Below are 24,298 nucleotides of genomic sequence, written 5' to 3'. Positions count from 1 at the left end.
GCTCTTACATATTCTGACAATGAATGCAAATAAAAAGAAAGAAAATGAAATGCCTTTACCACATCCATAAACTGTTCTGTTTTCAGAAATATCCAGTATCTTGCTGTTAGAGTGTGTTATAAAAGGACTCAGGGTTATGCTGATCTCAATTCAAAGACATGATCATTAACTATGAGAAAAGGAGGCCCCAGTTAGCCAGTCTGTGATTAGATTGACACACATACAACTATATTAGTCATAGTTATAAATGATGCATTAAATTATTAAACACTGTACAAAAAAGGCGTCATATGTGTTTTTTGTTATTTACCATTCCCTCTATAGTGACACCAACAGCAAGATGGAAATGAATTAGCCAGTTTATTGTTACCAAAGCTAATTTGAGGATAAACTGGGTAAAATGAGCCCAAGGAGTTCAATGCCAGATTTGTAAGCGCGTTGTTTGTGCGTTCTCGTTCTATGGGTTTATGGGGACACCTGGTGGTGAATAAGTGTAATTGACTACTAGAATGTACTGCAGACTCCAGTCCCAGGTGTGGTGAAAAAGGTGCCTTTATGAGCGGACTTTAAACCACAGTACTGATTTGTTTCCTACATGCAAGGAAACAATTTAATAATACAAAAAAAAAAAAAAAAACACTGCAGCAACTGTCTGGATCCATTAACTGAAAGTGTATTTTGGTCTCAGAAAGACACGGATGGCCGTATATATGTCTAAAATGAGATCATTATCTACAACTTTTTAAAAAGAGCCTCAAATCCGGCCAGTTGGTGTAAAAACAAACAAACAAACAAACAGACATTAAACTGCGAATGAAGGCAAAGCTTTTTATATGACTCATGCTTTATTGGTATCAGACACAAGGATCCTTCAAGGCTGCTGGCAAGCGCTGTATTGTCAAGAAGACTGAAGACCCTAAGTATTGTCCGACAAAGAACTGGGGAAAAAAAACATGAACGCAACCAAGACTTCTGATACAACACAGAACGGCTTGCCACTGAATGGCTGCTTGTGTTGGAAGTATTCTATAATACCCTTAAACGCACTTGATAAAATCGAGAAAACTACTACTTAAAAAAATGGGTCTACTAACATGAATGTCATACCGGTTGAACCTGGAATAAAACGGGTCATCTATTCTAAACCCGAACCAAAACAACATACTGGCGTGATGTAAGCTGCACACGCAGTCTGTGCCTCTTTGCAGGAACACACTCAACTCAAAACGCCTGATCGATTGTCATAGCAACCACCTCACGTCCCGGTTGTCTCTCACGATCAAGACCCGCCCACCTAATGTTCTAACTGGCTAATTCCTGAGGCAAGCCTCTCGCATTCCGTTATACGGTTGGTTATCGGCATTGTCAGTCTTTCGGGTAGGTTAGGGGGTTGAGAGTAGCGTGGTTGAAACTGTTTTCATTGTGGCTCAAATATAATAGTCTGTGTAGGTTATCAGCAATAATCAACGGAGAGCCAAGATGGCCGGTACAGGGCTGTAGTGTCGCCTGCTAACTCGAAATGTGACAGGGCGAGGAGGGAGGCTCTTCCGTTTACAGCAGCCACTCCCGAGCAGCTGGTGAGCGCTGTGCGGAGACGGGATATGTGTGTTTCACTTTCTCTTCTGTAGAAAGCTTCGGGGAAAGGCTGATCGGGGTTGTCGTTGTAATAAGACGGGGCAGTGCCGAGGAAAAAGGGGTGGGTGCTTCCAGGGACATCAGCAACGTTCTCGACTGGTTTTTATTTTTTATGGCAACAGTCATGGAAGAGTTAGCTGTGGAAGTCCGGGGGACCAGTGGAGCTTTTTACAAGGTATCTGGCTAAGTAGGCCTTGCGTGTGTTCAGATTATAGACGGTGTTGTTGTCATTTGTTAGATAAGTGGCTACGAAACTCGTGACTGTTTAGGTGTACATCAAATAATTTAAAATCCAACAGACAATATGCAGGCCCTGTTCTGTGTGACTTCAGTCAAGCAAGCGCCGTTGTTATGGAAATTAATCCGGGCCTAGTACGACTACTCTGTGATGTATTTTTCAGAGAATTAAAATTATTATATATAATCCCAAAAACAAAATATAAGATCCTCGTTTAAATAATAAAACAAATCAAACAAAGAAAATGTCTCAATCGGAACTGTATTGTTTGCTTTAAACGCCACCTTAATTCATCCAGCTGTGCACACTATTATTATTTTATTATTATTATTATTATTATTTTAACGTCCGAGAAGTCAGGATAGTCCGGTTGCCTTATTATTAGTAGTAGTCGTAGTAGTATTATAGCACCTCTGGTTCACTACTTCTGCAGGAAGATAGGAGCAGTAACAATTCGTATTTATCGTGTGTTTCAGATTGTGCTTTTTATATTGAATTATATTACTGTAGGCTAATTATCAACAGGATATATATATATATGTGTGTGTGTGTGTGTGTGTGTGTTTGTTTGTTTGTTTGTTTGTTTGTGTATTATTTATATTCTTGTGAAACGTGTCCAGAGCAGGTTAGACGATGCTGCTTTCTGCAGGGTTTGTACAGGACAGGGCTTATACTTGTACAGTATAACCAAGTGTGATGGCATGTATCATTTAAAAGTGAAGTCCCTGTATGTACATTGTTATAACTAGGAGTCTGGATGTCTTGAAAACACAATCCACTTATTTCTGCTACATAACATTGGCTGTGGAATTCAGTTAGCTCAATATCTTTTCAAAGTTGCCAGTGTTGGTTATTTGGAAGTGTAAGATTTGTAGGCCACCCTGTTCCCTTCTCTCCCTTTATTTCACATCAGAGTGTAGTGTGGCAGTGCCAGCAGTGCTCACAGCTCTTCAGAACAATGATACCGTCGTTAACAGCCATTACAGTTATGGGCTGCACTTTGAAGTGTGTTACTTCCTTTATTTCTAATACAGTAGAGGTTTCACAAGGTAAGCAGTATGGTTCTTACCAACAGGTCTGTATTGTATGTATTGGCACAAATGAGTTGGCTGCTGGGTTATTACAGTGCATTCCTCTGTCAGTATTTCTAAAACCAGCAACTCGCTGCTTTACATGAAGTTTGCTATTTGAAAAGTCTTGACTTGCACAGATGTTCATTAAAATATTGTTTTTCAGGCATTTGTGACGGATGTACATGACGATTCTGTGACGGTAACGTTTGAGAATAAGTAAGTAGTGTATATATTATTTTCTTTTAAAGCTCCAGGCTATGATAGAGTATGTGCAGGTACTCTGGAATCCAGCCTGTCCAGTAGCTTCTTACTGTACTTTAAACTGTTCTACATCTGTATGTAATAGTATACCAGTGGTGTGGTATGTCAGAGAGAAACATGTACTTGTGATTGAAAGGAAATCTGTTGAGTGTTTTAGTAACCCACAGGCGATACAGTTACTACTTAGATGAAGCTCTTTGTTAAAGATAAGCCTTACATGTGTGTTTTAATTTGACTGTGTATAATTATTTATATATATATATATACAGAGAGTGTATACACAGCTTATTTCATGGTTTCTTATTGGCAACACTGGTCAAGTTCCTCAACCATTTTGCAAATGAACACAGGACTTAGTTACAGTTCGTACAGCCTCCTATAGATCTAGTTTATTTGGTTACAAATACTGTAAAATGACTGTTTTAAAAATAAAGAAACTTCATGAATGCTGTGACCTGGTACAGTAGAACCACAGTTAGGAAATGATCGGTCTACCAAGCATTCCACTTTCACCGCAAGTATGCAATCACTCAACCATGCGTGCAATGCAACCAGATAGGCACTCCGGTAAGCGGGGTTCTGGTGTAGTGTGTTGAATATCCTCTGTGTGTGTGTGTGTGTGTGTGTGTGTGGCCATACATGTTCTCTTAAGTAGTGAATTGTAAAATGTTATTGCTGTCGGTTTTTACTCTGAAATTTTGTTTGCATACAAAACCTTTCCTCTCTCTGCATTGCCCCACAAAGGCAAAAAAAAAAAACATTCTGAATTTGCTGCCTGCAAGGGAATTGGCGCGCTAAGTGAGTTTAAAAGGAATAGGAGTTTCTAAATGTAGTCCAGGGTGCTGTCGTCCTTCCAGTTCTGTACCTTCGCCCTTCTCCAGCTGCTTGATTCCTGCACCTCTTCTGCTTGAATCACCTCTCTGTGTTACTAGCAGCCTGATTCTGTTCTGTTCAGTTGGCAGCCAGAGAGACAGATTCCCTTCAGCGATGTACGATTCCCTCCACCTTCGGGATTTCAGAAAGACATAAGCGAGAGCGATGAAGTAGAGGTATGTGCTGTAAGTAGTGGTCAAGTATTTTCACTTTACATTAGAGATGGAATTAAAAACATATCCATTGATCATATAGATGCAAAGGGGTTTATGGGTTGATTAACCCCACTGACCAGGATAAGCCAGCACTGGGTTTTATTGAAGCATTTTTCAGCAGCGATGGCTCTCCCTGGATTCTTGTAAGCACCTACCCACTGCTCCAAAATGCTCTAATAAAATCCAGTGGTGGCTTGCTTATTTATTTATTTTAACATAGTGGAGAAACAGATTCCAAAAAATAGAATTAACATGTTTCTGTGAGAACCTCTGTCCAATAAAATACACCAAAAACATATTAGGATGGTCAAAGTCTGCTTTGTCAGTTGTAATTCTGTATTGATTTAGAAAGTGTCTTGCTGTCCGTCAGTTTTGTCATTTACCAGTGCAAGACACAGTCTAACTGTCATAGGAATTGTATCTTTGTATGCTTTCAGTGAAAACTCCCAGTTGTTCTAATCATTGCTGTGCAATTGTTCTAGGTTTATTCCAGAGCAAATGACAAAGAACCCTGTGGCTGGTGGCTGGCCAAAGTCAGAATGGTGAAGGGAGAGGTAAGCTACTAATATAAGTGGACCATGTATTTTATTTTCTTGTCATCTGTCTTTTTTTTTTTTCCCCAGTTGATTCTCATAAATCCTCCAGAAACTTAAAGGCCTCATTGTTTTTACCTTGGTTAGAAATAATAAAGTAACATTGAATTCAGCTCTCACTAGCCATGCCATCTTTATGGTTATTTAGTCAATCACGTTAGAATAATATATATAAAATACATTTTAAGAAATAATCCAATCATTTGTGGCAAACGCACTGCCTTGTCAGGGCTTTTTATATTAACCCTTGTGATTGATGAAAATACTTTTCTTACCATCTTTTATTGTCATTTTAGTTTTATGTTATAGAATATGCCGCTTGTGACGCTACCTACAATGAAATTGTCACAATAGAGAGGCTGCGGCCCATCAACCCAAACAAGCCAGCAACGAAAGACACCTTCCTCAAGATCACAATGGACGTGCCCGATGACTTGCGCCAAATGTGAGTTGATTTCCAAATATGAGTCTGTGTAACTGGATGGTAAAACCGATGGCTTTTTCCAGTAAAAATAAAATAAAAAATAATGTGAGGGTGACACTCTCATTCTATTCATGTATTACATCAACCTTGTAATGAAATGCATTGTTTATTAGAACTGCAGTAACTGGGGCAGCATAGAAATGTTATTTTTGTCATAACTGTATGTCACAACGTCTAGTATGATGTTGGATTTTCCTGGTGTACTGCTCAGGTGATCACTTCTGTTTTTTTCATAGGTGTGCAAAGGAATCTGCTCATAAAGATTTCAAAAAGGCAGTTGGAGCATTCAGTGTAACGTACGATTCAGATACAGATCAGCTGGTTATTTTGGTAAGCTTTCTTTGATACATTTTCAATCTATGTTCTTTCATTCCGTCCTGTATCTGAATGTAATTTATTCTCTGTTCTAGTCCATCAGTGAGGTGACAAGAAAGCGAGCGACTATGTTAAGTGACATGCATTTCCGAAGCCTGCGCACAAAGTTGTCCCTAATGATGAGGAATGAAGAAGCCAGCAGACAGCTAGAGGTGAGAGAAGTACAAGGCTTTCATGTCAAAGGAGTTTACTTTAACAAGAAACGAGAGATCTTTAAAACACTTTCCAGTGTCTGAATGTTGCATGCACCCCCATCTCCCATATTCATTGCTTGCTAACTTGCAGTCAAAGATATTCTAGAATCAAGGTCATTTGGTGGATCTTCACCTTGCATTCTTGGTCACGTCACTGAAACACATTAAGTGCATGTTTTGTGCTCAGATATGCAAGATCATACCACTAGCCTGTATGATAAACCTGACCTTTACAACCTCCTTGAATAAAAAGGCAGGTGCTCACCCCAGTGTTTTGCTCTCCTGGCTTGTGTTACCCAGAGCTCCCGGCAGCTGGCCTCCCGTTTCCACGAGCAGTTTGTTGTGCGAGACGATCTCATGGGTCTGGCCATCGGTACTCACGGGGTCAACATCCAGCAGGCCAGGAAAGTGCCCGGGGTGACCACCATTGATCTGGACGAGGAGACCTGCACTTTCCATATCTACGGAGAGGTACGCTTCTCATTTTTAATACCGCCGTTTAGTCATACAGTATACTTAAGGGCTAAAGGCCACAGAGCACGAGCCAGCTTGTATCTGTCATCTGTTGACTGACGGTTTCAAGTGATTTTCACAAATTTGATCAGATCAAAACTGATGTGGTGATGTTGCATTACCTCTTCATATTGGGAACGTTTCTGGAAAATGCACCTGTACAACGAGCTGTCAGGAAAGTTGCTTGCATGTAAACGACACAAGGCAATATGAACAACCTTGTATTCTCAACTCTCAAGCATTTTTTATAGGTCAAGCAATTTGCATGGTGGTCATGTTTTTTCAGTGTTCATCGCTTTCAAGACTGCTTGTAATATTTTTTTTTCTAGGACCAAGAAGCAGTAAGAAAAGCCAGAAGTTATTTGGAATTTTCTGAAGATGCGATAAAAGTACCAAAGAATTTAGTAGGTAAGATGGAGGGGGAGGGTGTTTTAGCAAAGAAGAGTTGTATGTTACTTTGCTGTTTTAGTTTGTGTGGTTTTTATTTTGGCAACATTCCTGCAGGAACAAATACTGCCAAAAATAAGTCACCAGTCGATCATTTCTGACCAGATCCTCCTCAAACTGTAATCAAGTCACTTCTAAAGAAAGGGAACTGCTCACTACATTCCAGTCCTTTTGTAGCAATCATGCGAACGGCATATTGGGTAGGGTGTCAAGATCACCCTACTTTGATAGTCCTTTTAGATACAGATAAGCAACCAACCTGAGAAGTGTTTAATTTGTACATTCCAAACTTCAAACACAATCAATTGCCTAAAATGAGCATGACACGGGTATTGCCAGGAATATAACTTGCTGCTTGCTGAATATATTTCTTCCCTCCCCACCCACCCCCCTTTTTTACAGGAAAAGTTATTGGGAAAAATGGAAAACTCATTCAAGAGGTCGTGGATAAATCCGGAGTAGTTCGCGTTCGAGTTGAAACTGAGAATGACAAAAAAAATCCACAAGACGAAGTAAGGGAGCTCTTTTATTTGTTTTATTTGTTACTGTGGAATCTGGTGAAGTAACTCCTAACTGCAGATCTCACAAGTCCAACCCACTTTTATAGAAAATATATCTCCACTCAAAACAGCAGGCCAGTAAACTAAGCTAATATAGTAATACTTTGTCTGTGTCTGTTTGTACTACTTTCCCATTGTAAGACACTGAAACTATTTCATTAGTTATACTTGGGTAGTTCTATAAGCATACTTCATCCAACCATTCAAACCAGGAACTTCATGGTAATTGAATCATCGTCACACTTGTCTGCATTGTATTGCTTTCCTGAATACAGTCAATCCAACACATTTTATGAGCAACAAAGAATGACCAGTTGTATTGTATAGATGCAATGTTACAGCCATTGGCTACATTTTCTGTATTTTCTTTTAATCAATTAACTGATTAGGAAATGAGGAGGTGTGGTTTCAAAATAACAATAAGTAAGAGTTTGTGAAAAAAGGGTTCTTGTGTTTCAAACCCGTCTGTTCTTGTGACTTGGCGGCTTCTCTCTTACTGTGTTTTTTTGCTTTCAGTTACTGCAGGGCATGGTATCATTTGTGTTTGTTGGAACAAAGGACAGCATCTCCAATGCACAAGTTCTTCTGGACTATCACCTCAATTACTTAAAGGTTTGGGTTTTTTGGTCACATTTTTAAAATGTATGCCTAGTTTCTTGTATGGCAGGGGGATATACATTATTGTTAAATAGGAGACATACAACTTGTGGCATTAATCCGAAAGTCGTCTTTCTTAAGGAATTGTAAATACAGTTGAAAGATGTGCTGTTTTAATGTGGCGTTGGTGTGTAGAGCTTTGAGCTTTGAGCGAGTACACATGAAGGACTCCTGACGTTAATGCTTGAGGCTTTATTCAGACGAAGCGCAGGTCTAAGACTCCTTATCTTTTGTGGGTTATTTTTCTCGCATGTTCAATGGAAACAGCATCTTGGGTTTCCTGCAGCATCAGTGGGATTGCTCGTACTGTGCTGAGGCAGCTGATCTGTGGTTCTGTGTGTTGTTAGGAGGTGGACCAGCTCCGTCTGGAGAGGTTGCAGATTGATGAGCAGCTGAGACAGATCGGCGCAGGGGGCTCCAGACCCCCAGCAAGCCGCTCCGATAAAGACAAGACTTTCAGTGCTGACGAGGGCGTGGCTCCAGCCCGTGGAGGAAAGCCCTACAGTGGGAGGGGCCGTGGCAGACGTGGGCCGAGCTACACGTCAGGTATCTCAGTTCACTGTCCAGCACCGTATCACACGTTAATCGCATGTTCCATTTGGGTTTTGTGTTGGATTGTGGTTCATTGGATATTATCGCCAATGTTTTTTTTCTATTTTTTTTATTTTTATTTTCTCATAATTGTCTAATTCAGGTTGCCCAAACTTTTTATAACCAGGAGGCCATTTGTACTTCAGAACACAGCCTGAAGAGCCAACAACTGCAACTTGGATACTGGAACATCATTATAAAACTGAACAACTATTGATAATGCTCTTTAAGCCTGATATCTGGTATTAGCTATTGTCTAAATTGCAATTTCAGGTTTGACACACACATCCACTATGTTTATAATTCGCATCCTAGTATTTAATGTGTTATGCCTGTATGTAATGTATTTGCATTGTTTTTTACTGTTTGTATTTAATGAATTATGCATTGTTCCGCGCTTTGTGATGGTGGTCCACTATGAAAGGCGCTATGTAAAAAATATTGATTGATTGAATATAGGACGATTTTTAGGATTAAATTAAGAGCCTGCAGATGTTACATTTTTGCCTTGGGGTTGCTTATGTTGATACCAGAACTCTGTTACACCAATTGTGAAGTAATTTAGTAATCCAAGCAGAATTAAAATAACCCACAAGCTATATAAAAACACATTCCTTTCAGGCACCAACTCTGAAGCCTCCAATGCATCTGAGACTGAGTCTGATCACCGGGACGAACTTAGCGACTGGTCACTGGCGCCAGCGGACGAGGAGAGAGACGGCATCCTTCACCGTGGTGACGGCCGCAAGCGGGGAGGGGGGGGCAGAGGCAGAGGGGGCCGAGGCCGGGGAGGGTACAAAGGTCAGTGAAGCTCAGGTGTCCTAAGAGTACTGACATGGAACTGACTGTCAGCAGTGTGATCCCAGTGTCACCTTGCACAGCTTTTAAAATGGAATTTTATGTCGTGATGGCATCAAATAATAATGAAATGGGAAAGGGTTAATCTTGTGAATTAGCAGCTGACGTATGAAAGAGCTGAATATTCAATGTTCTTTTGTTTTTATTTTTTTCTCAGGAAATGAAGAAATGCAGTGGAATGAAACGCGACAGCGCAACTCTAAAGACCCCAAATCCAGGCCTCCAGAAGACTCTCTGCAGGTAATGTGTATATAGCAGACAGATGGAGACTTTGGTAAGGTAGTCTATCTGTTGGTATCAGTGATCAAGCAGACAAGAGAAACAAGCGTAGCCACAGAGCAGCATTTTTAAGTAGGTTGTTTCAGGGTGGTACAGTTCAAGTTGCTTTGTTACAGAAATATCCATATTGGTGTGAACTACTAACTGATGACTTATGCCACCTCAAAACCAATGGCTTGCTGCTCTTTGCAGTAAAGCAAAACTGACTGTATACAGGTTAATATAAACATCGCCCATAGGGCAACAAAATGAAATTGTCGATATTACCTTCTGCCTGGCACTGTATTCAGGGATTGTAGCAATGTGTGCCCTACTGCAGTGCCCGCTAGGTGGCAAACCCAAAGCAAAGCTATGGAACAATCCAAGGAGAAGAGAATCTGCTGACATCCATAGTAGATTTACGTTTGCCTTTTGGTGTTCAAATCTTGCATAAGCCTATGAGCAGTCAATGCTACTAGTGGGTACTAGCTAATAAGGTTTTCTTTATTACTGTTAAAGCACCATTCATCATACCGTTTCTTTTTTCTGATGGGACAAGCCTGACAAACAAATATGGGTGATTTTGTAACGTATTGCCGTATGTTAAATCCATCTTTATTAATCCGAGAATCCTCCTGTTGCAGATCAGAATTGACAGCAACAATGAAAGGAGTGTGCACACTAAAGCATTCCACGGTCCCTTCACTGAGGGCGACAGCAATGGCAACAACCGGCCGCGTCCAGGCAGGGAGCGCGCTCTGAAGAAGGACAAGACCGAGACAGAGGCAGGCAGGGAGCGTGCTCTGAAGAAGGATAAGACCGAGACAGAGAGCCCGCGGGTGCTGCTGAACGGAGTGTCGTAGAGGCTCTTATGTGTGTCACAAGTTCTGTAATGTTTCATTAATCCAGAAGCTTCTTCATTAGAGAAAGGTGTTAGGCCAAAGAGAATCGGATCGGGTAGGGCTGTCTCAAGACATGAAATAAGCACACCGTTTAATTGTGTTCAAACATTTAATTACTTTTTGCAGCAGGTACAGAGGGTGAGTTTGTTTGTGTTTTTAGATTTTTTTTCGCTGGGATTATAGGGCTGATGCTGCAGAGTTTTCTACATGAATTTCTAGAATACTATATCAATAAAATACAGCACGTCGGCTTTTATTATCTAAAGCTAAAGTACAAAAAGCATACACTCTTTAAATCCGATCATTGCTGTTGTCTGTGCATTGTGTAACTTCACAACGCAATTTTACACCCTTTCCATGTGTAATTAATTGAGAAGCGCTTCATGACACTGTTCACATGCCATGATACTGTTCATCGTACCACCACCATGGCACATGTGTTTCATGTCCTGTGTCACCTGTGGTCCACATAGTCTGTTGTGGTGGACCGTGTTACAATGTGATGTAACAGCTGTCGCATCATTCCTCAAATCAAATCCTGAATGATCTGTGCCTTTTTAATATAGCTTGGATGGTAACTTTGTTATTGGTGGATGTATAAATCAGGGAAGAAGAATTAGAAAACACTAATGTAATATACTTGTATGTAGAGAACTTGTTCAACCATAAAACAATCTTTCTTGAAGAGTGCATGCTTTTTCATATTTTTTTTTTTTTTGAACAAAATAAAAAAGCATCCATCAAGGCAGCAGAATCTTCTTATTTTTGCACTGAAGTCTTATACAATACTGTTATAAAAAGAGTTTTTTTAGTTTTTGTTTTTCTATTTTTTTTTTTTTTTTTTTCAAGCTGGAATACTGTCCTCTTTGGGAATTAGAAAGGAGAGTTGAGTAACGCTAAAGCAAATCTGCCTCCCAGTGTTATGGTTTGGAAGTGATGCATTCAGAAAAATGTATGAAAGTCAGCCGCTAAGCATAAATACTTCCCATTTATGTGTGAAGTTTTGTCCCAGTTTGTTTCCAAGGGTGATTGTTGGACATTTCATAGGAACTACTTCTTAACTGTGTTATCTTATGATAATTTGTGTATCAAAATAAAAGCAGCAGGGGAAATGTTATGTAGCTCATCATTCCTCATTTAAAGGCGTTGTCCTACACTGCTTTTGTGAGTGTAAGAATGAAGCCCAATTCCCATTACCCCTGGTAGTGTAAGAATGAGAAAGAACCGGGCAGTCCTGATCTATTGCACCCCATTAGTGTTTCTCAACAAGAAATTGTTCAGTGGTGCACTGATTAGGCAGCGGAAGCGTCGTCTCAAGAGCAGGAGGACGGATATATTCAGCTTTATTCAAATTATTAACAGGAGCACTTCTTCCTAGTTCATTGAGACTGACAATGTACAGTTGTTCATTGACCAACAGTAATGTTTTTGAGGTAGGTAGCCTGAAGCCTTAAGGTCATTATAAGATGCACTGTGACATTTAAAAGTGATGTTTTATATACTGTATAGAATAACTGCAATTTGTAAAAGTAGTCTGGCTTTGGGTTGCACTACGACACTTAAAATCCCGATCCTGTGGTTGTATTTGGTTGATAGCACTTGCCCAGCTCATAAATACTGCAATGCCACCTGGCATGATTTTCCTCTTGTTTTACTAATTTGTTACTTGGATTTCATATGAACAAGATTGCCGATTTAAATGTTGCCAGCATCATGATAGGGATACAAAACAAATAATAATAAAACAAAGTTTTCCTTGAGTAGGATTTTTCGGCACTGGGAAACAATAAATCTAGCCTTTTATTTAGTGACGTGCAGTTTTTGTGTTTTTATTTTTAAATATGTTTTACATACAAAAAAAAAAGAAACATTTTACTTTTTTAAAATGAATAAAAGTTTGTGTAACTTCTGCAGCAGCCTATAAGGGAGTAATCTATCTTGAAAGCTGGTATTGTGTGGTTTCAATATTGCGCATGTTCTGTCTGTGCTCCCACCGTTACCCCACATCACCACTTTGTCAGTAACACTGAAGCACAAAAACAATGAAACATTGGAACTGCTACTGCCTCCTGGTGCTCTGCTGCTATTTTTGGATAATACAAATATTCTGGTAATAACAAGTTTAAGGCATGTGAAAATGCTACGTGTAACAATATATTATTTCTGATTAAGTACTTTAAATGAACTTCACCCCGTGAGCCTCTCACATGTTTACTGCACAGGTCCAGATGTGGGGAAGTTTGTAAAGCCAGTGGCTTTGTAAAGTTTTAGAATCTATTTTCGATTTCTGTGCATCCAGCAGAAGTAGTGTAAGATATATTTACCATTCTTTAGTATCTCTTTAGATTCAATGCACTTCTTGTCTGTTTCAAACCTTGGTATTTATTATTTTTATTTACCAGATGCATAGGAAAACAATACATTTGGGTTTGCTGTATTGCAGTTGCATACCTTTACTCAGTAATTAAGCGGTGCTATGTTGTAAAGAATATATATTGGGCAAATTCAGTGTCTGGGCTACTGAATCCCATGTGTGTCACCAGTTTCGTGTAAAAATAACCCTGATTGTTTATTCCTGGTATTATTATTATTACTATTATTATTACTATTATTATTATTATTATTATTATTATCATTGGATCAGATGCATTAAATAACCATAAATTAAATGTTGCAGCAGACTGCACTGTTTAACAAGACTTCAAATGTCTTCAAAGTGTTGCCAAACAACCATGATTTCTAGTTATTTATTTGGGGAATGTATAGTGGAAATGAAAAAATAATAAGAATATGTTTCTTGCAACCATTATTGTAGGCTGTTGTGGTTTAATTTTTTTTATTATTATTTTTTTAATACTGTAGATAATTAACCAAGTTAGATTGGCCTTGTTTGTAGCTGCACTTGGGGCAATATTTTTCTCTGTACATAGTAGCTGAACAGATTGCTTTTATGTTGACATCGTTTGGTTATAGTGCAATATATTTTGTATGCAAGCAGTTTCAATAAATAAAGGTTGATCTTCCTCTGCTAAGTGAAGTTTATTTTTTTTATATGGAATACACAAAACCATTACATAATGAAGGGGAGAACAGATGCATTGAAATGCAGTAGAATAACCCTAACCTTCACTTACTTGTACAGAAGGCATGACATGACACCCCTTTGATTCCAGTGGAACACACTGTACTGGCAGCAGTGTAGAAAACCTGGGCTCGTTCACATCGTCCTTTAACTGTATTTACAGCATGGCTATTGATTAGGGGAATGAGGTTTCATGCCATGTGTTTTCTATTTCCAGTGTGCACCTCTCAGGTTTAAGGCAGTGGAGAGCTGGAATAAGTTGTGTGTAGCACGTGATGCTTCTGTGGCAAGTCCCAAAACATGTTGTCATTGGACTAGTTGTTGAAATGTTATTCAGAACATTTAATACAGAAGCTATTGTATTGCTCGGAGGCTCTTGATTCTACTGTTCGGATGGATTTGTGTGTGTGTGTGTTGGGTTATAAAATGTATCACAGTCATGAAACCACCGTAGCCCAAAGCCTACTGCTTTGTATTCTCTATTCATCTCTTGTAAAGTCACAGTCCCTTTGGTAATAATATTCCAGCAGTTTGAGGGATATTAGTAATCGGAGGGGGTTGAGGGTGGTGGGATTTTATTTGATTGTGTTTTGTTTTGTTTTACTTGCTAGGTTCCCCAGGGATTATTGCAGGAGAAAACGAAGAATAATTAAAAAATGGCTCTTTGAAATCCCCCTTAGCAATTCTAGTCCTATTAGAAATGTAAAAAAATCCCACTCCTGCACTATAAAAATTTGTACTGCAAGTTAATTCCAGAGCTATCAAGACCCTGGCTGTCTAAGGAATTCTGTCTTCTCTTCCCAGTGGCTTGGATTGTCACTTAATTGTTCTGTTTGGAAACTGTTAAGATCTGTGCTGCTTCTGATGTTCAGACCAGACATCCCTTGAAAAATGCCTTTGATAAAGTAATACTGCATTGCGTGGACTGTAGATGTAATACATATGTTTATACAGTAGGTACTGACAGTGCGAAAAGGAATGTCACAATGTAACTTATGATGTCACAATGCAATTTTATGATGTAAATGTACTGTAGTTGGCTATTTTAGATGTGTGTTACATGTATCGGATTTGATTGTAAATTTAAAAACAGCAATTTAATGATTAGTTCATGGCTTATTGCTAACCCATGATATTCTGGTCACAATTCATATTTTTTTACATTGAAATAAAGATGTATTTTACAAGTCAATAAATGGAATTTTGTTACAGTATAAATATGCGCTTGAAATGCTAAACACTGGATAATTAAAACAGGTAAGTTATCATACTGCAGTATGGAGTTCAAATATATTTTCATGTATTATTATTTATTGCATTTGTATTATGCATCTTATCTTCCATGCAGAGACTGATCATTGTACCGGTAGTTTTAAAAAGGTGTAGAGCAAGCCAACGCGATATGTAAGCAGTAATGAATGCTCTGCTTCAGTCTGTGGCACTTTCACAGTCACCGCAGGCTCCGATTGTTCCAAATGAGAAATAAAAAGTAATCTACAGTATGTGTGGTACAGTGCTGTCTGCTACACAGTTGATTGGAGACAGGCACATTATTTTCTGCAGACCTGGCCGGGACTTGATATAGGTACGGTATTGCACAGGCAATTTAACATGTTCAGAAATTGGAAGAAAGACTTGAAATGGTTGCAGCATAGGAATAGAATTGGGCACACAGTAGAATATGGAGGTGTGTTGGTGGGTTTATAAGGGTTAAAAGTACTTTGTTTTTGAGTCGAAGGTGTGTTTGTTCAATTTGTCTTGCAGGAAGGAGAAAGTCGAAGATGTCTACAAACCAACGAAAGCGAAGTTTAGTTTTGAGCATTTATGTGTGTAGCCTGTGGATTTTATGTGGTGAGTTTCAGAATTGTTTTAAGTGGATTTTAACTAAAAGGCTGTACGTTTACCAAGTTTACTTGGCAAACGGTGTTCATCAGTAATCATGATGTGGAATGTTTGGAAGTTCAACACAGAGATGGAATCCTGCATCTGGAGAGTGCCTCCATTCCAGCAGGGTCCTGGAATCCTGCATCTGGAGAGTGCCTCCATTCCAGCAGGGTCCTGGAATCCTGCATCTGGAGAGTGCCTCCATTCCAGCAGGGTCCTGGAATCCTGCATCTGGAGAGTACCTCCATTCCAGCAGGGTCCTGTCGTTTTACTCCTGTATTGCAGCAGGACTCAGTTGTTTCGAGTATACAACGTCTGGGTTCTTCAGCAATTACTGTTACTGAAACAGAAAGAGCATCTTACTTTAACTTCACGTGGTTTCTGTATTTCTAAATCCAGTTTTAAACCCATGCCCTAACCTGGACACCTGGCTCTCATCATTGCTCCCGTTTTGCACTTCTCAGGTGTGATCTCTTATCAGTTCCTCTCCAATTACTTTAAGAAACAGCTGCACCCAGCAGACCCAGCACATGCCAGAGTCACCAGAGGAGATCCTTTCTCAGATTTCTTTCATCCAAAGAGTAAGAAGAAAACGTATTTTTTCTTAGACTCGATCTAAATTGCATATATTGTATTGCTTTACTGATGGCTGGCAAGCATCCTTTTATTGCTGACTTCCTTTTAATACTGTAAGATAGTGCTGCTGTTTTTTTTCAATACTGTCCACTGTTGTCTGAACGCCCACAGTGTCTCGGATTTCCTCTGTACCTTTAGATAATAACAAAGTTTATCCATCTCCTTCACCCTCTTTATAGTTTGTGATCCCAAGCACCCAGATCGGAAATTCTGTCCAAATGCAGCAGAAGAAAGAAATGTGACTATCTGTGCTGGCCAGGGGTGCTGCCCGGGTCTTGATTACTGCTACAGCCTAATTCCAGACAGTAAGAACCAATTCCACAAAACCACCAACTGATTGGAGAGGTACAGGGTATTGGATTCAACTTGGCACTGACGAACACGACATTGATCTCCACTCGCCATGTGCTCTGTGTTTGCCAGCACGACATTAATCTCCACTCGCCACGTGCTCTGTTTGCCAGCTCTCTGCTCAATATTACTTCCTTTTCTCTCCTGTACTGCAGGTGGGCAGCGAGCAATGCGAGTGTTCGGATTCTCAATTGGTGGAGTGGTGCTTCTGACTCTGTTTCCCATTGTGTGCTGCAGAATAATGCAAGGCAGGTGCGTGTAAAGATTAACGTTCTCTTGTTTGCATATATTGTGGTAAAAAAAAAGAAACGATGGGATTATTTTATAGAAATGTGCCGTTAATTCAGATCGGCCTCAATCCTTTTTGGCTCTCAGCTTTGAAGACCTCTGCATTAGACCAGGGGACTCTGGATGCAAACTAAAGCACTTACCTGAGTAACCTTTACAACCAGTATCTGACATCCGCGCCTCCGCTGCTGACCCCACTCCCACACCGGTAATGCAATCCCTATATCAGCATGTCTCTGTAAGATGAACTCCTGGATTCCTCATTGCACCGTTCAGGGTGTTCATGTTTCTCTGTTTATAACGTGTTTCAGCAAAGCCTCCAATACACTCCGCCAGGAAAACCAGGACATAAAAGCGGCCAGGCAGAAGGCGAAGGAGCCCGACGAAAACATCGGCAGCTTTGTGTTGGACCTGCTCAAGGAGGAACAAGGTGAGGGTGTGGCACACTGCACTGCAACCCACAGTGAACAGACCCACACTGCACTGCAACCCACAGTGAACAAACCCACACTGCACTGCAACCCACAGTGAACAGACCCACGCTGCACTGCAACCCATAGTGAACAAACCCACACTGCACTGCAGCCCACAGTGAACAAACCCACGCTGCACTGCAACCCACAGTGAACAAACCCACGCTGCACTGCAACCCATAGTGAACAAACCCACACTGCACTGCAGCCCACAGTGAACAAACCCACGCTGCACTGCAACCCACAGTGAACAAACCCACGCTGCACTGCAACCCATAGTGAACAAACCCACGCTGCACTGCAACCCACAGTGAACAAACCCACGCTGCACTGCAACCCATAGTGAACAAACCCACACTGCACTGCAGCCCACAGTGAACAAACCCACACTGCACTGCACTGCAACCCACAGTGAACAAACCCACGCTGCACTGCAACCCACAGCGGACAAACCCACACTGCACTGCAACCCACACTGCACTGCAACCCACAGCGGACAAACCCACACTGCACTGAATTCTGTTAAGTGAATTTAAATGAAAACATTTCTAAATGAACTTCTCACACATGTATGTTTTGTATTTATTTTTCACAGGTAACAATGGAAGTGAGTGTTCAGGCTTGGGCTGCGATTGATCCGCGTGGTGCCGGGTGCGCCTGGCAGGCTGCGTTGTAAGAGAGCAGCGTTCTTATACTTCCACGAACTCCCCTTCATGTGTTCCACAATGAACTACTGATAAAGGGTTAAAGCTACAGGTGTATGCACAGATCTACTTGTCTGCTGAGAGCTCTGTGGGGATCTGATGTGTTGAGCTGCTTCATTAATCACTGCGTTCGGACCGTGCACTTGTCATTTTACTAAAGAGTGCCTGCATGGCTGCTATCGCAGTGTATCAGATACAATCCCTGTTGAGGCACCTGTCTTCACTGTGCCATATTGTTTGAAGAGAAAGACTGCCAGAGTTCCACAGGGTGTATTGTTACGAGCCCTTCCTTCACCTGCAGTTCATTCACAGACACTCAAAGGTTCACAGTGACTGTCGCACACTGTGATAGCCTGCAGTGTCCTCAGACTATGCCTCTTTGCAAGCCCCTGTCACACACTGTGATGGCCTGCAGTGTCCTCAGACCATGCCACACACTGTGATAGCCTGCAGTGTTATGTTGTTACGTTCAGTGATAATGATTCATGCATATCAGAATTGTTCTTCAGTGCAAAACAATAGTGCTCCATACTGCGCCATGCCTGTAGTATATTAAGAATTCAAAAGAGCATGGTGTAAAAAGGCTCAAGACAATACAGGTTTCAAATTGATGCAATGGGGTAGACTGGCCACTGGGTGGCACCCTTGTAAAGATATCTCAAGAGCAGGATACAGTGCACGGAGCCATGCAGGCTGTACAGATGGTGCAGTGATCTTCCTGCTCAAGTCTGAATTTCTTTGAATGAAGCCGTGGTGGTTCCTGCCTGACCTCTGCATACTGATCCAAGCCAATTAAGCCCAGGAAAAACACAAACCCTTCCTGTGCCGGCCTGCCAGTGATGCGGAATCAAAGCTGTCATTCCTATATTCCAGAGCCTCGTTTTGAGTCTTGCAGCAGCAGCAGGGAGTTTAAGATGAGTGTGCCCTGTGCTTTACCTATCACTGATACTGTTCACTGACTCACTCCTGCAAATACACACGACTAGAATCTGTCTGCCTTCATCAGAGCTGTGCCTGCTGGTCTCCAGTGTAATGGATGTATAAGAAATTGATGGCAGCACTTAAAACTGTGCCTCAAGTACCATTTAATTAGAATCTATAATGACAGCCGTACTTCAGTTCAGTCACTAGCTCTGTTATTAGTCAGCGTACTTTTACTTCTATAACAGATGGTCATTTTAAAGCTATATTGGGGTATAAACTTGTCTTGCTGTTTGAGCGAGCTGGGTATATTTTGTAGGCAAGTTTATTGACCCCTTGTTTATATTGTGATTTTATCGGGGTATTTCTATTGTTGGTTTGTTTTTAAAATGTCGAGCCTCCTTTAGCAGCAGATAAAGTACAAGCTCTATTTAAACTTGACCCTGAAGCACATTTAGAAATGTTGCCGTGGTTTAGATCATGTCACACAATGACGTCCAAATGCGCGAGGGTTCAAGTGCTGCTTATTTTGAGCATGTGACACAAAAGAAGACAACAAAAGTCATTAAAGATCTGGCTGTGCTTGTAATCTGGCTGCGCTTGTAATCAGCCCAGCAACACGGCACATGCTACAATTTAAACACAGCTCCCTTTTCCAAATCTTCCCGTTTTGAAGAAACAGCACTCGTTCTTTCAAATTGCTCAGTGTGCGCTGTTGTTTCTGGAAGCGCTCTGTCTCGGTCTCCCTCGCTCTCCCCAGACATTCATCTTCGTGTCGCCCCTGTCAGCCTCCCGGCCCCGTCTGGAACTCTGCACTCTGGAGGAAGAAAGAGCCATGCTATTGGGGGTAAAGATAATGCTGACAAACACCTCGACCTTCCTCACAAGGCAATGCGTTTGCATGTGTGACAGCTCCTATCTTCATCAATCCCATATGTTCAGGGATTTTATCTTTCTGAATACAGAAGCCCTTGTTGGATTGCCTGATAATGCTATCGGCTCACTTGCAGAGTCAATGAGCAAAACAAAGGTTAAGCCACAGTTACAGATGAAATATCTTCTGCTGCCATACAATGTGACTCCCTGCACGTCTATCACAGAGACTTGGACACTAGTGCACCTGGTCACTAATTCTGCAACTATTGGATATACACCACTGCCACCTGCTGGACACAACAATATCTTCCTGTGCCTGTTGGGCTTTATTTTGTGTGCAATTGCATAATAGATTTGTTATATATATATATATATATATATATATATATATATATATATATATATATATATATATATATATATATAACATCTAAAGGTTTGAATTAAGTGTGGAATAGCAGTGTATCCTGGACACAAATTCAGCAGTAAATTATGTAATGAAGTACAGACACCTGCTTGTGAACCAGTTCTATTTTACCATTCTAAATATGTTCACAGCCTTTGCTTGCCCAGGTGCTCTGGCTGTAAATCCACATGAGGACGGTGCTTTGGGAAATTAAAAGGATATTTTGTACCTCTACAAGCAAATCTGTTCCTACTGGAATGAATCAAGCTGGAGGAACACATCCTTATTTTTTAAATGAAAAAAAGCTTTATTTGAAAGAAATAAGAGAAGTAGTAGCTGAGGGCACGGGGGTTCCCAGGATGTGCTGTTGTGTTTTTAATCTTACAAACTCAGTATTATGAAACTTACAGAAGAGAAAAAAAAAACCCAAGGTTTCAAATGAAGTATGTCCAGCAATGAAACATTTATCAAAACAAAAGCTCCCTTTCTAATCCTGCCCCAGGCTGTTGCGGCTCTAACCAGTACAGTCACATGAAATGTGTGCAGGAGCTTGTTTAACGCTAATGGCAGATGCTTGTCTCCTAATGCGTTTTGATTAGTATGAAGTCCTGTGCTATTTTAATGAGCTGCCAGTGATCTGATACCTCATCTCTCTGAAGGAGAGCCAGAAGCCGGACACAAGCTATGGAAATAAAGACGACTTCTGTATGATGTGATATACTGTGATTGGTCGTGCTTTCAGAGCTCCTCCTGCCAAGTCTCTGAAGCACTTTGAAGTTGTTTGTATCTCATTTTGTGACGTAGGATTTCGACCTTTTTTTAAAAAAAGTGGTTTGCGCTTTGAAAATACGTACCGAGGTACCTAAAACTGAACTAATGCCTGCCAGTGATGCACCACAAGCTCACTGCAATATCATTTAAAACGGTAGAGGCACAATACTGTACTAAGAGAAGCGTGTCTTTGTAATGTAGCTGTGTGCATTTTGTTCAACATTGCCAGGTGCTTTTGACATACCGATACTGGAGCATTAAAGAGGGGGAAACCCTTGATGTGTTCTGATGTGCAGTGGCACAGGCATCCAAGCATCCACTTCGCTCCCCTTATCTACTTTCAAAAGCGTTTAGGAATAAATAGCATGCAAATGTAGGCACAAAGTCGTTCGAGTGTCAGTCAGTTAGCTGAGGGGAAGTTTGACTGGCCGTTTGGTTTGTGGCCATGGTCGAAGTGCTGTTGTGCACTTGCCTTGGTTTACAGAGAATGCTGCACCCTGCTGGAGGTGAGAAGAATAGGGTCTGTACCTAGAACTGATCCTGACGGGATCTGATCCTTTAGTACAGGGTTCGAGAAGCTCTCCTGAAGGCGGGTTAGGGTTAAATCGTTAGACTGAGACCCAGTGGAAACGAAGAGCCCGGCTACAGTGCGCAGGAATCCTGCTCTGTATGTCTTGCAGTGTTCCTGGAGCTGCTGCCCTTTTCTAAAAGTTACATTGAGAAGGTAGAGCGCTGCAAGCTTCAGAGACTCATCTGTGTTGCTAATGAAGATGAAGGGCAGGGCCAGGCCCACGCTCAACGTCAGGAGCACCCGCTGAGTTTATTGTTGGCCTTGATTGATGATCTTATTTCGGTTCTCTTACGATCTGAAATGTTTGAGTGACACGCAGCTTTAACTGGATATCACTTGAAGTATAATAAATGACTCAAGTGTGTGTGTGTGTGTGTGTGTATATAAATAAAGTATTTTTTTTTTGTTTTATCTGTTTTATTTTTGTTTATTTTAAGTGGATACAGTACTTTTACTTTCAAACAGAAAGTAGACAAGGGGATTCATAGAAGCTACCTGTTTAAACCACACTGGTTGTTTTAGTGTTTGTACATTTTGTTCTGGTAGATGCTGGCATGGTCCCTCATTTTCGCAATAAAAAGAGTATTCCTTGCCAAGATCCAGAAACAATGTATAAAACACAGTACATAGATTTACAAGCTTGGATATAGGCCAGTCATTTTTATGTTTTGTTGCTTGTTAATTTTTCCATGTAACATTTGAAATATCTGCGTGCTGCATTACTAGTGTATTTGGTATAAACTGTGGAATATTTAAATAATGCACCCAGATATCATTTTTATATTATGTATTTATTTATTTACCCATTGAAAGTATTTATTTAATTTATTGTATTACTATTAATTGTAAAACTACAACTGTCTGCAAGGAGGTTAAGTTCCGAATGTATTATAAATTAGTGTGAATCCAATCCATGTTCTAACAGGTAGCAAACGCAGCTCCGTGCTTAACGAAGCAGACGCAGCTCCGCGCTTACCGAAGCAGACGCAGCTCCGCGCTTACCGAAGCAGACGCAGCTCCGCGCTTACCGATGGGATTATTGCAGATTTATTTTAGAATTACGGTATGCAGCTCAGTGAAAGCTCATAACCCTAACCATAATGCTATAGTAGAGTTCTGCTTTTCAGATTGAATATTAGATACTGTTTAGCAAGACGTTTTGAAATCCTTTACAGACAATTCTGACGTTAGTGTATCACGCAAATCTCATCAACTAGCAGAGATTATGAATTAGTCATGCCATGTTCGAGCTGGAAACCCCTGTCAAAGTCTTGCATCTGATTCCTCTGACAAAGCCCCCTTTATACTCAGCCCTGGGCTCTGGGACGGAGGCAGCTTTCTGAACAATTAAGTAAGTCCACGTGGTGTGCGTTATCACACATCACATCACGACACTGGGAAGTGAATCCTTGTGTGCTGCTGGGTTGATCTCAGTGTGAAATTTCTAAGGCTGTAAACTTGTGCGTTTTCTGGTTACATGACTGACCTTCCTTTAAGTGCAAGGGTTTGTCATCCGGTACAGGAGTCGCTTTTTAACCTCTCTTGCTTTCCAGTTTTGTCTCGTGGTGTTGCTCACAATGGAACCGTATTCCTTTGCCTATTTCCAGATAGCATTCTGTTTGCTTTTATCGTTCTGCAAAGGGGGGTCACAGAGTCGCTCTGCAAGCCACACAAGGAAGTGAAACAGGTGAGTGTGGTAGCAGTTGTGGCGGCTTCCTCTGAAGGCCTATGCAACATCTACTTGCACTCTGCATGGACATACGGATCTCTTTGACCACTGCACGCTGTGTTAATCTCAACAATAAAGCAAAGTGTCTCTCCACAGTGCTCAAAATAACTAAGAGAGGGTCTAGATATACTGGGAGACACCTAAAAGAAGTCTATTATGAAGACCAATTCAAACTGGGACAAAATTCAATTTGTTACATTAGGTCAAATAGTGATGGCAAAACCTGAAAAAAATGCATGGACAGATTTTCTTTTTTCCCCCTAATGCATTCTTTGAGGTGTGATTGAATTAGATCATCACGTGGCAATGGTGTTTTATGTGGCATGCTTTGTATAATGTGGTTCAGTACCTGATTCATCACCTGTAAACATCACACAATACAAAGTGCAGAAGCCTGCTCGTCTGTCCCAGCAGAGTGCACTCACTGATTAGACCAGGCTGCTCACACACAAAGGCAGAGGGGAGCAGTGCTGCTCAATGCACGCAGGAATGCGAGGCGTGTCATATTCTGGACAACTTCTCCTTTCAACATTATCTGACCCTGTGTGAATTCAGGTCGCAGACACGTGAAAAAAGGTGCATGTCGCAAGAGTGTGAATGAAGTATTCCGACCTCTTACACAGGATCGGAGGCCCTCGACTCTGACCACAAATTACGTTGGAACCAACCTTAAGTAGACAATACTCCAGTAATAAACAATACAATCAAATAATTCCAAACAAATACTGTACAAATATATACAGTACATTCAAATATGTTAAAATAACATTTTAAAAGACTTGGATCATTTACCTTATATTCAATGAAAAAGCAAGCTCTTCCACAGAAGTGAGATGGCACAGTGGGCTAATTCATTATGTTGTGCTGTTCTCCTTGGGG

General features: G+C 40.8%; 1 protein-coding gene across 3 annotated transcripts; it reads left to right on the top strand.

Annotated features, from left to right (window-relative positions):
• Nucleotides 1-1,469: 1,469 nt before the first annotated feature.
• On the top strand, nucleotides 1,470-13,759 carry LOC131697858 (fragile X messenger ribonucleoprotein 1 homolog A-like). 3 transcript variants are annotated; one of them, XM_058989589.1, is made up of 15 exons: nucleotides 1,470-1,577; nucleotides 3,110-3,162; nucleotides 4,163-4,265; nucleotides 4,778-4,849; nucleotides 5,185-5,333; nucleotides 5,609-5,702; nucleotides 5,783-5,899; nucleotides 6,242-6,412; nucleotides 6,784-6,862; nucleotides 7,304-7,413; nucleotides 7,978-8,073; nucleotides 8,466-8,664; nucleotides 9,331-9,510; nucleotides 9,725-9,807; nucleotides 10,470-13,759. In XM_058989589.1, exons 4-15 carry the CDS (start codon nucleotides 4,835-4,837, stop codon nucleotides 10,686-10,688), a joined length of 1,512 nt encoding a protein of 503 aa, XP_058845572.1. In that variant the 5' UTR covers nucleotides 1,470-1,577; nucleotides 3,110-3,162; nucleotides 4,163-4,265; nucleotides 4,778-4,834; the 3' UTR covers nucleotides 10,689-13,759. The 3 variants fall into 3 exon arrangements, with proteins under 3 accessions (XP_058845572.1, XP_058845571.1, XP_058845569.1); XM_058989588.1 differs by lacking the exon at nucleotides 1,470-1,577 and adding an exon at nucleotides 1,584-1,810 and having other exon boundaries at nucleotides 4,163-4,256; XM_058989586.1 differs by lacking the exon at nucleotides 1,470-1,577 and adding an exon at nucleotides 1,584-1,810.
• Nucleotides 13,760-24,298: the final 10,539 nt, after the last annotated feature.

This window comes from Acipenser ruthenus, chromosome 16 (genome assembly GCF_902713425.1).
Source record: "Acipenser ruthenus chromosome 16, fAciRut3.2 maternal haplotype, whole genome shotgun sequence".
In the NCBI taxonomy this organism is placed as follows: domain Eukaryota; kingdom Metazoa; phylum Chordata; class Actinopteri; order Acipenseriformes; family Acipenseridae; genus Acipenser; species Acipenser ruthenus.
This window is presented reverse-complemented; position numbering and strand designations above follow the sequence as displayed.